The sequence below is a fragment of the Parus major genome, chromosome 2 (genome assembly GCF_001522545.3).
Source record: "Parus major isolate Abel chromosome 2, Parus_major1.1, whole genome shotgun sequence".
Lineage (NCBI taxonomy): Eukaryota > Metazoa > Chordata > Aves > Passeriformes > Paridae > Parus > Parus major.
Genome location: NC_031769.1, coordinates 117202291 through 117215453, shown reverse-complemented (window position 1 = coordinate 117215453; position 13163 = coordinate 117202291). Strand labels below are relative to the sequence as shown.

Sequence of the window (13163 nt, the reverse complement as noted above, 5' to 3'; positions counted from 1 at the left end):
TGATGTGAAATAGGAGGGATTGTACACAAATAACTTTAAATTTACACATTGGCATGGGATCTGTGCATCTGGCCTCCCTTTGTAGCTGGTGAAGGTTAATACTTGTTTCTAGACTTTTGTGCTTTTTAACTGGAACTATTTGTTTATTAATTTTTGTGGCCCTTGGTAAAGGAGTTGGTTTACTCTATTCATTTTAAATTACCACAACTCTCAACTTTCTCTTTTTTGGCTATTGTGTGGGACTATAAAGTGGGTTTTTTTACAAGTTACGTTTCTACTTATATTTTGTGTACTCATGTATGTATAATGTTCTCAACAGTATCTGAGTTTGTTATTGCTGCTGTAGTTGTACTTAGTTGATCTTATTCATATCTTTCTCTAACTCTTGGTATAAATTGTTCTTTCCTCATTTCAGGGGCTTAACAGTAATGTTTGAAATAATGAAGACATATGGCCATACTTATGAAAAACACTGGTGGCAAGATCTGTTTCGGATTGTCTTCAGGATATTTGACAACATGAAACTGCCAGAACAGCAGACTGAGGTGATAAAAGTGGAGGAAGATAATTTACATGAGAACTACATTTACAGTAGAAAACCTGTAATATAATTTTGTGAAGTAATGTAGGGTAAACCTCAAAACTTGGATGGTGGGCCAGTGGTTCTGGTAGCCTTGTTTTGTTTTAATGGCATTCTGTTGGCAGGTGTTGTTACTTTTTTCATTTTTTAAAGCTATGTGTGTCAAAGGCCTATTAGTTTACACTAGGAACAACAGAAGAATAGCATGAAATGCAGTGTATTTAGGGTTTGTAACTGTAGGTGTCACATGTGATGTTAGGAATCTGAGACAAACAACATGCTCACTTGAGTGAGGCTTATAATCAGCAGTGAAGTTACAGTTAGAAGAAATGAGTTTTGTTAGTTCTAAAATTTTTGATGACGAGGTGAAAAAATACCTCTCAGCCAAACAGAAACCAAAAAAGCCCATAACCAACCCACAAAAAAAACCACCCGAAACAGCACTATGCTGTCATTGCACACTTTTGACCAGCCATCTGGTTTTCGGTCTGCCAAACCAGAACCAGGTATTGTTCTGAAAAACAATTGAAATGGGCTTTAAAATGTAACTAATGTGTAAATTATTAGTATTAGAAGATAGATCAGAATTGTCAATTGTTTGGGAGGCTTTGTCTGACACTTTGTATTAGGACATGTCTCACTTTGTAATTTTTTTCCCTGAAAAATGGTAAACACAGCTTTAGCTTGGTGTTAAATCAGCGATCTAGAATTGGACACTAAGATGCTTGTTTGTATGTTCCTGTAGTTCTTTTTAAACCTGCTAGTTAGCAAAGCAGGATTTGAGGCTCCAGATCTTGAGGTTTTAAGATACAGAAATGAATTTTATGTCACTGTAAAGCAAATTGAGTAAATATGAATGTTTGTCTGTGTGTGTATCCAGAAGTTTCACATTAAGGTTGTAACTCTTCTTTTTTTTTTGACTCCTAGAAAGCCGAGTGGATGACAACTACTTGTAACCATGCACTTTATGCAATATGTGATGTATTTACACAGTATTTAGAAGTACTTAGTGATGTTCTTCTGGATGATATATTTGCACAGCTGTACTGGTGTGTGCAGCAAGGTAAGAACTGTACAAATTACATTAAAACAATGTCAACATTTTACTGTGTTAAGTGTGAATAAACAAATACACTGTTTGTCTCTTACAGACAATGAACAACTGGCACGATCTGGTACAAACTGTTTGGAGAATGTTGTCATCCTTAATGGTGAAAAGTTTACCCTAGAAATCTGGGATAAAACTTGCACTTGCATGCTGGATATTTTCAAAACTACAATCCCTCATGCGTAAGACAACTATTAATATTTATACTTTGTAAAAGAGTTTACCTAGATTTATCCATTTCAGATTCTTAGATATCTCATAGGTGGGATGAATAAAAAGCTGATAAGTGTGGACTAAAGAGAAACAGACTTACTTGTAACATGATAATAAATTAGGTGTAGGTGTTCTTCTGCATTGTTAATGATAAAGTGTTAAAAACTAAAATACTTTATAGGAGATAAGCAAAAAAAAATCCCCAACAACCCCCCAAATGTAACATGAATCAGTGTTAAGGTTTTGGATTTCTGGAGAAGTACTATCTGATTTTTTTTTGTTATTTTCTTTATTGTAATAGAAGATGCAGGCTTTGCTGTTTCTAATTACATGTGGAGCTTTTTCCATGAAATACTGCAACAGTCTTACAGATTTAAGTCTCTGTGGTTTATGGTTAATTTCCATCATATATTTATATGAATCTTAATATTTTTGTGAAAATTACCTTGGATGTGTGGTAACCCTTTCCATTCATATAACAACTCTGTGTGAGGTTTCTTGGAGTAAGGCTGTACCATTCCGAGTGCTGTATTTCATCCAGTTCATATTGTTTGCTTCTGGGACCTACTTTAGGCCTGTAGAAAACTGAAACAAAATGAACCTTCTTCAAGTCAGTCTTTGCTTAATTTTAGAGTTGTATATCAGATAGCACCGTAAGAGAGCTTCATTCATCCATTAAAGGATAAAACCTGTAACTGCCTTACATTTTTTTTTTGTAAGTAGGTATAAATTAATTCCATCAAAAATAATTATAAAATGAAGATGAAATATTTGGGAGCTAGCAAGATACTTCTGCATTTTGGTAACTGCCAAAAATAAAATTGGAACCCAAATCTCTGGATGTAAAAATCCAGCTGAATTAACCCTGACTTATTATGGCCTGTACTTGGAAAGATTTTGAAATTAATATTCAGTAGCAGAACATTTGCTTTGGTGTCAGCATATGATCAAAATTTAAATTTCAGGGTATTCTTATAGTTGAATATTAGAAACCTTTCTAGAGCAGCATTTTGGATATCTTAATATTTAGATATACTCAAAATATTCCTGTTGCCTTTAGTTATAGCTAACTTGAAATCTGTGCATTATTCGTTTTGATGTTGAGGCCCTTCTGCTTCTCAAATGGGTTCTTTTTCTTCGGAGAGTATCCAACTCCTTCCTTTAAGTTTCTCTTCACTTCTCTTTTAATCTTTCTATGCCATCTTTTGAGAACTTCATTATATTATTCTTTCTTAAATTTCTGGGAGGTTCCCAACTTTTGTAGTCTTACTTTGATTTTATGTGAGGGTACTCACCTTTTTCTCTTTCTGAGTTCTAGGAGGATATTTCTTTCTTTCTGTCTTTTGTTGGGATCTCAAGTCTTTTTCTGAGAGTCCTGGTTTGGCTGACATTTCATATTTTTATTTCTTAGTCCCTCTATTAGCCTTTTTTTTTTTTTTTTTTTGTTTGGCTGACATTTCATATTTTTATTTCTTAGTCCCTCTATTAGCCTTTTTTTTTTTTTTTTTTGCCATGGAGCTTTTCCTGCCCTCCCTTCCTTAGTTTTTTATTATTTTCTTTTGACATTGTATTTTTAATACTAAGCTTGTTATGGTGGCTGCCTCAGTGCTTAGAGAAGGCAAATGATCTTTTTACCTTTGTTTTTCCATGCCTGGCAGTAACACAATTGTTAATATTGAAACGAAGACAGACAAATCACACAGTGGTATATATGAAAACTTTATGGGCAAGTGCTTTATTGCCAGTTGTCTTTAAATAATCAGAATCTACAAATCTGTGGAGTGTAAAGTATCTTCTGGCAGAAGTTCGTATTACTCTGATCAGGTAGGGTTACATTTGTTCTTTTTTAGCATTCATATGAAACATCTTCCAGGTGTTGTGCAGCTTCTCTAATTTAAGAGCTGCAACATTCTGCCTGAGTTCTTAGTTCCAGTATCAGCCTCTGATGATTCTTGGCAAGTTACTTTTTTGCCAAGAGAGTTGATGATATTTCCTTGTTTGGAAAATCTACGGCAATGTTTACTCGGCTGGCTACCAATTTCCACAAGCATCAGTTACTAAAAAACCACGAACCGTACTGCTGCCAAGCTTGAGGTGTTGATAGCTGAAGGTACTAATACAGCATGACACAGAATGGCTAAAGTTGGAAAGGGCTCTGGAGGTTTTGTGGTCCACCCCCTGTGCTTAGGCATGGCCACCCAGAGAAGTTTTCCCAGGACTTTCAAATACCTCCAAGGGGGGAAGCTCCACAGCCTTTCTGGGCAACCTCTGCCTTGTGTTTGATCACTCTCACAGTGAAAAAGTGTTTCCTAATGCTCATGGGAAACCTCCTGTGTTTGTCCTCAGGTCCTGGCATTGTGCATCACTGGAAAAAGCCTGGCTCAGCTTTGCCCCCACATTTCAGATATTTATAGTATGTTGATGAGATGTCCTGAGCCTTTTCTTCTCCAGACTGGACAGTCCCTGTAGTCTCAGACTCTCTCATAGGAGAGATTCTCTAGTTCCTTCTTCACCTCCATGGCTTTTTGCTGAACTTTGTCCAGTAGGTCTGTGTCTCTCAAAATGGGGAGCCCAGGACTGGCCACCATGCTGAGCAGAAGGCCAGGGTTCCCCTTCCCACTTCTCCTCACACAGCCCAGGATAGCGTTTGCTTTCTCTGCAGCAGGGGCACCCTGCTCACTCCTGTCCAACCTGGGCAGCCCCCCAGCACATTCTGGAGCGTGGGCTTGTTCCTCTCCTGGTGAAGAACTTGGTTATTCCCTCATTGAACTGCACAAGGTTACCATCAGCCCGTTTCTGCAGCCTGTGGAGGTCCCTCTGGATAGCAGCATGACCCTCTGGGGTATCAGCCATTCCTCCTACTTTTGTGGTATCCAGCTTCCTGAGAGTCCTCTCTGCCCCATCAGCCAGATCATTAAGATGGACAGATTGGATGCAGCACTGATCCCTGGGGTGTACCACTGGCCTCCAACCAGATTCTGTGCACCTAATCACCATCCTCTTGGCTCAGCTGTTCAGTCAGTTTCCACTCCACCTCACTGTTTGTTCGTCTAGCTCATTGATTTTTGCTTATTTTAATAGTTTCTTTTATTTTTCTTTTAGTTTATTTCTCTTCTGTTTATAATTTTTATTAATTTAAATTTTCTGAAGCTTCATGAGAGCAAGTCTTGGCTTTCTGGTGCTGAGAAATCCACTGTGAATACCTGCTTGTCATCAAAAAATTCAAGAGAATTAGTTCCTTGCACAAATTATGATGGTCTGGCCTCTACTGGCTCATTATCCCAATACCTTGATTTATGTCCTTGCAGCTTTCAAGAATTAATTCAGTTCTCTGTTCTACTTTGTTTGTTGCCTTATTACCTGCCTCAAGATTTTATATTTTCTTATCTCTGATCTGTCTTTTTAGTTATTCAGTGTTCAGTTTTTTGGATATCAGTGGTATTTTCATTTAGGATGCTTAACTTGGTGGAGAATGCTCTCCCTCAGGAAATGCAGACACAAATGTCCAGTGTGTTACCTCGCACAGATTGAGAGTAAAGAGTTTGAGGTCATGACAATGACAAGTAACTTCAATCTTATTTTGCAGCAGTAGATTGGATAGAACAAGAAATGATGGGACAACTTAGGTTATTTAATCCAATTTTACTCAATCTTGGCAGGCACAGACAGTGTGTTACTGTAGAAATTTTCAGCGCTAAGGTTAAAATCCTCAAATACAGTAGTGTCCTATAGGAAATCAGCAGGGAAAAGATCAGAAGTATTGTCAGTGATATTTGATACCTCATAACAGCAATGAATCCTAAGTGGAAGTGGTGAATTTTTAAGTGTAAATAGAAACTTAATCCTGGAATATACCCCAGACAGCGAATGCAAAACATTTCCAAATGTTCATGTGATTAGTTCTGGAGTAGATTCATTCCTTATTCTAGGTCAAGCTTAAGGTAGTGTGGGAGAAGATGCCCACTAATGGCATTAAAACATTGCCTGAAGACAAATCCTGTATCTGAGAAAAACTAAGCCACCTCAATATAGTCCACTTGTCCATCCAAGGTAGTTGGTAGGAATGTTGACATTCAACTAACACAGTACTTACACTTTTAAACATGTCTGAAAGAATAAAGTGCACTTAGAATTAAAATTAATGCAAAAAACCCACACCATGTTGAAGGGACTTCTTAGAGTGTTGGTTCCCATTTATATTTGGAACTTGGTAAATTTGGTTTTGTGTTTTCAAGGCTGCTGACTTGGCGACCTGTCGGTGGGGAGTTCTGCTCTGGCTCTCCCTCTGATGCAAAAGAAAAACTGGTAAGCTGCTGAAATAAAACAGTAATTTAAGATTGCAAGAGCTCAGCTGTCTTGTGATGTAGAATAGGTGAAAAATAAACTTGTTTTGAATACATTTTTCAATTTTGATTTACTTCAATTTTTTTCCCAGCTCAAGTGCTATTTAATGTTTAAAAATGGCAAGGGATTAATTGATAAAGAAGTATGTGTTTGTTAGCAGCAAAGTTCCAGACTTCCAGAAATCGGCTGTAGGTAGTTACCTGTGTTTGTTTTGAGTAATCTCCTGTGTCTGGCATGTTTCTCTAATACTATATTTGGGCTTTGATTTGTTTTGTGGCTTGAGTCGTGGTTTTCTTTCGTTTTGACGTACTGCCCAGAAGAGAAACTGCTGAAGAGGGAAAGATTGACAGTTGGATTGACTTTTTCTTTTTTTGCCTCCAAATTTTCTCTTGTAATAAGACCTTAAATATGTAAAGTAGAAAATGTGTATAACCATCGGATATCTTAGTGCTGATTGAATGAACTGATGTGAAGTCTGGATTTGCCTGCAAGTGACAGCCCTGTAACTGCTTTGCTACGGATGAGAATTAGTTTAGCTTTTGGACATTCTCACAAGGTTGCTGTTCTTATAAAGTTCTTTATAGATTAATGAAGCACTTGATAGAAGTTGCTCAAGGATAATGATCTCAAATGAGCGTTACTAAGAGAGACTGACTTCCTCCATTTATCTTTATGAACATAATTCAGCTTAAACAGAGAGTAAATGTTTGTGAAGGCCAGTTCTCATTATAAGGGTATTGTAGCTTCATGCTATACCATGACTCATTTAAGGTGGTTTCATCTAAACATATTGGCTGTATTTTTGATCCATTTATGTCAAATATAATACTATGCATAAATGGCAAATAAATGTCTTAGTCTTGAGTAAATTGAAAGATCTTTTCCCTTTGAAATAGTTTAACATGAATGTTTTTAAAAATTATTTTTGTCTTCAGTGTAAAAGGATACTTTGCAACTTCAGAATTAACGGAACTTCTATAATAAATTATACTAAAGGAAAAATATTTTGGATGTCTCATTTAGTAGGATAGAATCTTTGCAGGCTTTGGATATTTTAATCTCATTTTTCTTTAGGTTGCTCAAATATGATGGAGTGTTTTGCTATCTATATAGATATTATACCTATTAAAATATGTATTTTTACCTAGTAGAGATGAAAACCTTGTTTATCTACTGATATGAGAAGCTGAGGTGTTTTTTACAGGAACCTTGCAGCAAAACCTCCTACTCTTGATCTGGTAAAACCTGTAGTAACTCTTGGGTGACAGAAGAAATGTTTGGAGGGAACACAAAAACATATCTGAAAAATGCTACTCATTGCCTTTTCTGTGTACTTAAGTCTTTGTTACTTGTTAAATTTTCAATTTTCTAAATAGCTCATCTTCCTGGTACATCTTTCATGAATGCTCATAGCAAATATGACTAAAGTGAATGAAATTGCAGTGTTGAAACAGCAAATGTCTTGAGCTCTGATGAGCACAGCACTATTACCAATTACTAGAAGTTTTCTGTAAGTTAATTACTTAATTGGTTTTTCTTTCTTTTCAGGATACAATCTCCCAGAAGTCAGTAGATATCCACGATTCCATCCAGCCTCGATCTTCAGATGGACGCCCATATCAACCCAGCACGGGGGCCACGGTAGCTGAAGAAACGAGTAAAGCCAGGCCAGCAGCAAGTGCGTGCTCTGCAGTGGTTTGGCATTTGGTATCTGCCTGAGTAGTATGTAGCAGATGCTTGTTACATCAGTTATAGCTCCAGCTGTGACTTCAGAAACAGTGTGAAGAAATCACATTGTTTAATTTTTTGTCTTCACATAGTATGACAGAATTCTCTTGGACTCCTGTGGGTCTGTGTTTTTGGCCTGTGTTTTAAAAACCTTAAGAGTTCAACTACAAGCTTCTAGGCTTTTTATCCAAAGCAAAATATTAAAAACAGTAGTCTCCTTACAATGCTGTGTGAGATTTCTTTTCTTAGGAGCAGAGATCTTTCGGTGCAAAATGCAGCAGAAACAGTAGCTGGAGAAGAGTTCTCTCTGTGATTTGAAGAGGGGGTATCAAACCCTTATTTAAGATCCTTGTGCAGTTATGTGTTGTTGCTTAAAATGGGCATGTGGTACATTAGTACTTGCCAAGCTGCAAACAAGCAATGGTGCCAGTGCTGTGCTAAGCCTGGGAACAGCCTCTGTCTCTTCCTATTGCACTGAAGGTCCAAGTCACTCATTTTGCTGACTTTTAGGTAACTTCGTGCTAGGTTGATCCAGTGTATCACAGACAACTTCAGGAAACATTCCAGTTGGTAACATAGTGATCTGTCCTGTGGTTAGTAATTCCAACGGGTGGATTCCAGGTTTACACATGTGCTTGAAGTTAAACTCTTCTTCGACTTGCCCTCAAAACTGCTCAAAAAAGTTCTTTAGTTAACAAGTAATTTTCTTTCCTTTAAAGAATTTCCAGAACAGAAGTTATTTGCTGCTCTTTTGATCAAGTGTGTTGTACAGCTGGAACTCATTCAGACGATTGACAACATTGTGTTCTTCCCAGCAACTAGTAAAAAAGAGGATGCAGAGAATCTAGCAGCAGCACAAGTAAGTGGATCTGATAGGTATCTCTCTTTTTAATACCTTTTCCTTTAATGGTTTTAAGATAAAATTTCTTGAACTTCTCTTCATTGCTAATTTACAATTTTTACATGGGTTTGAGCATTTCCATTGGGCTGTTGAGATCTTTTACAATCTCGGTTAAATTGCATTTGCTGTGCCAAGGCAGCACTATGGAGATTAAAATGTATTGTTCAAAGGGATTTATGTAACTGGGATGTGGATACAACCTTGAATACAGTGTTTAGTACAAGTACAGATGTAAACAAGGTAGAATTGAGTTATCACAGGAGCTTGCTGAAGACAGATGTGAATTTTTACTTTAAATCTTTTTTTTTCCCTCTTCCTCTTTTTTCAATAGAGAGATGCAGTAGACTTTGATGTCCATGTGGATACACAGGATCAAGGGATGTATCGTTTCCTAACATCACAGCAGCTTTTCAAACTTCTTGATTGTCTGCTGGAATCTCACAGATTTGCTAAAGCATTTAATTCAAACAATGAACAAAGAACTGCTCTCTGGAAAGCAGGTGAGTCAGTCCCCTTGGAGAAATACTTTGTGACTGTGTGAATTTACCCAGAAGTAGGTCAGAAGTACTTGGATGCAAAATGTAAAGTTGAAGCTTTAGCTCTATAACTGTAGCATTCCTAAAAGGAGGAGATCTAATCTGTGGAGATGCAAATATCTCTCATTTCCCAAATTTCAAGGTTTCACTGAGGTACAGCTGCTAAGCTGATTCTTGGCTGTAGGTGTGAGTCCCATGCTTGAAAGCTGAAGGCACAAACACAGGTTTCACAGCCACTTGGAAGCTGATACCAAAAATGGTGCCAAACACACAGTTATGGCACATATAAATAGTTTAATTCTTAGCAATGCTCCATAGTACTAAATATTATGAGAAATTAATTACCTGAGGTGGTTCTTATGTCTGTGTGCAGAAGATGCTTAGAAGGGGAAGTGGGGGGGGGCAGTAAGAAAGAATGTCAGCTGAACCAAAAATCTAAATGGATGCTTGGAATTCCTGTAGGTTTTAAAGGCAAGTCAAAGCCCAACCTGCTGAAGCAGGAGACGAGCAGCCTGGCCTGTGGGCTGCGCATCCTGTTCCGCATGTACATGGACGAGAGCCGCACCAGCGCCTGGGAGGAAGTCCAGCAAAGACTGCTGAAGTAAGGTCCATGGAGCTGAACCTGTTCATGTTATTTCTGATGTTAAAGAAAGGGGGTGGGTTATTTAAAAGGATAGACCTTCTCTGTTGGCAGTAAACTTCCAGAGCTAACTTGTGTGTGGTAGGTCACAGCTAATATTAAGAGTTTTATGTTCTGTGGGGAGTGCTGTGCCTCCAGCTACTGGCACTGTCTCTCCTTTTTATTCTCATTACATGTCTTGCAGGGAGAACAAAGATTTTGTCACTTTTTTTGCATCATTTGGGTAGGTAGGGGCTCATTATAGCTTCTTTTTAAAAAAGAAATAACTATCACTTAAACCCTGTTTTTTCTTTCACTAACCCTCAGGTATTTTAGGGAACCAGCTCTATTTGTTCTCATTTTCAGAAATGGACACTGGGCTTAAGCAGCCTTGTGAGCACACAGAGGCCTTTGGCTGTTGATCTGAATGGGTTTTGTTTATAAAGTTTTCAAGAGAGGGCTTTAAACCTCAACAACAACACTTAAGGCCGAGACTTTAAGGTTCACAGACTAGGAAGCGGAGCTGAAAACTGCCAGGTTACATCAACATGAGAGATTCCTAAAGTCCACATAGCATTTTATCACATACCTCTCAAAGAATACTCAATACAAACAGCATAATCACATTTTGTCAGCTTATTTATTACTGAAATCCTAGGACTTTGGGTTTGAGTTGAACAAAGTCACTGCCTTCTGTTGTTTACCAGGCTTAGAGCAGCTTTTATAAAACAATGCTGTTGTACACCAGGGCTCTACACTGCCAGAAGTTGCAAAGCCAAAGCTCTTCCTCTGCAGTAGAATTCAGAAGGAAGTGTGAGTTACTATTTTTTTGTGTCTTTTGTCTCCAGTGTCTGCAGTGAAGCTCTGAGCTATTTCCTCACTCTTACATCAGAAAGTCATCGGGAAGCCTGGACTAACCTTTTACTCTTATTTTTGACTAAAGTCCTGAAGATAAGCGATGAAAGGGTAAGTAACTGTTTGGAATGATGTTTCAGATGATGTGTACAGGTAAGTCATAGTTCCAGACTGGTTTGTCACACACAGTTACAGACTTGACTTTAAAAGCTCCTGCTGCTCTTGTTCTTGTGTTGAGGGGAATGTATATTCAAACTGCATTTGACAGATACACTAATAATTCAGTGTGAAGGTGCAGTGAGTGATAAAATTAAACATGTCAGAGAAGTTTAAAGATGCTGGAATCCTTTAGAAGTGTATGCTAAATTGTTTTTAACAACCTTCTCCTGCTGAGGAAGACAATTAGAGATGATGTTTTATTCAAAGAATTAACTCTTGTTTCTACTGCCAGTGCTGCAGGTACATGTACACCTTGACCTTCTCCAAAGTAATTCTGCAGTAAATAAATCCCTGTTTAACTTCCCTCTGTTTCTAAGAAAACTCAGCTGAAATAATTAAGTGAAAAAGGCCAACTGCAAGAAAAAGCTTGTAACAGAAAAATACTTCCTCTTGGAGGACAAGCATTAGTAAGGAGCTTTGTGTAGCTGGTGAGCATCTGTCAGAGTACATCACAGCTGTCATAGCCTTATTCTAGCACTGCTGATTTCAGTTGTAAAGGTATTTCTGCCTGTCACTGTGGGTTTCTCACCCGCACTTGGGAGAGTATGTAATTCTATATTTTGTAGTGTGCTTTCTGAGGTGTACTGATGTATAATAGAGTCATTTCTTGTTTGTTTTCTCCTCAGTTCAAGGCCCATGCCTCGTTCTACTACCCTTTGTTGTGTGAAATCATGCAGTTTGACCTTATTCCCGAGCTTCGAGCTGTTTTGCGAAGGTTTTTCCTGCGGATTGGTGTGGTGTTCCAAATATCCCAACCACCAGAACAAGAGTCTGGAATAAGCAAGCATTAGCAGATAGTGATGCTCTGTTTCCAAGTTTATATTCCTCAGCTAAATAAAAGGACCAGGTAGCTGGGCCATTCTGTCTGGATCTCCATATAAATTTCTTTCTCTGGCAACGTGTATCCAAGGGTTAACGGTACAGACACTTAAAACTTAATTAAGGCTTGCAACACTCCAGTCCCTCTCTTTCCTGGCGGATTCTCCCATCGGTTTCTCTTGGCTGGCTCGTGCTGAGCACAGAGCCAGTTTATAGCACAGTCCCCTTGTCAGCACGGGCTGCAGTGTCCTTTACTGTCCTAGACAGCAGTATAGCAACAGATCTTTATGGAGGGTGTGAAAGTAAAATGTACCCAAAGAAACATATATATGTAAAGGTTTGAGCTTCTGCGAGAAGTACAACTCAGGAGAGCTGTGTTTTGAAGGATAAAATGTTTATAGTGAAAAGAAAATGGAGATTATTGTTCATGGAAAAAACTATTTAGCAACTATGTCTGATATTCTAAGATTTTTGCACACTCAGGCTGTCTGAGACATTGGTAATCATCTTTCTGTGAAAATGTACAGAGATGCAGGTCTGTAATATAAACTCTTTAACACTATACAGTTCTTCCCAAATTATTTTATTTCTGTATTACTGATTTGTTGAAAGCCCATAACTCTTCCTTGTTCACCAAATGCACTAGAAGTTTGGGTTTCTTTTTTTGGTTGTGATTTTTTTTTTTTCCTTTTTTGTTATTTTTTGTTTTGTTTTGTTTCATTGTAGCCCAGAAGTTATTGTTGCCGACTTTTGTCAAGAACAGCGGTAGAAATATCACGACTGACATAACTACCTGTAATATACTTGTTTTAGGGCTTTTAAATATAACGAGCCATTGAAATGATGATCCTTCAAGGACTGGAACTTGAATCACTGCAAACAAGTCTAGGTTGTGTCTGCTGTCAGATGTTTTTTGTTTGATGTAGATTTCACTCTTATGTACAGAATTTAATGTTGGATATATTCAAGTAACAAATCTGGCATGGTTTGGGGATGGTTAAATCTATTGGAAATGTATTCATACTGTGAATTGTGCTCTGATGGTTAACAGACGAGATTGTCAAGCATTCTGTATTACAATGGATGTAGAAATTTTTTTCAGATGGACAAAATGTATATGGTACAGATATGTAAAGTTTTCTATGTAAAAAAAATTCTGTACAACTTTCTGTACAATATTTGGTTCTCATCTGGCATATTCTAATCAGGTTATAGGTCAATAAAGTTTTTGAACTCTTTCA

General features: G+C 37.7%; 1 protein-coding gene across 1 annotated transcript in view; it reads left to right on the top strand.

The window, feature by feature from the left end:
• Positions 1 to 13163, top strand: part of ARFGEF1 (ADP ribosylation factor guanine nucleotide exchange factor 1) — an 85083-nt gene extending 71920 nt beyond the window's left edge. The window contains exons 30-39 of the mRNA XM_015618776.3: positions 416 to 545; positions 1508 to 1643; positions 1732 to 1870; positions 6137 to 6206; positions 7794 to 7923; positions 8693 to 8832; positions 9206 to 9374; positions 9873 to 10011; positions 10878 to 10995; positions 11730 to 13163. Of these exons, the coding sequence (XP_015474262.1) occupies positions 416 to 545; positions 1508 to 1643; positions 1732 to 1870; positions 6137 to 6206; positions 7794 to 7923; positions 8693 to 8832; positions 9206 to 9374; positions 9873 to 10011; positions 10878 to 10995; positions 11730 to 11894 (1336 nt within the window). The 3' untranslated portion in view covers positions 11895 to 13163. The remainder of the gene's footprint in view (positions 1 to 415; positions 546 to 1507; positions 1644 to 1731; positions 1871 to 6136; positions 6207 to 7793; positions 7924 to 8692; positions 8833 to 9205; positions 9375 to 9872; positions 10012 to 10877; positions 10996 to 11729) is intronic.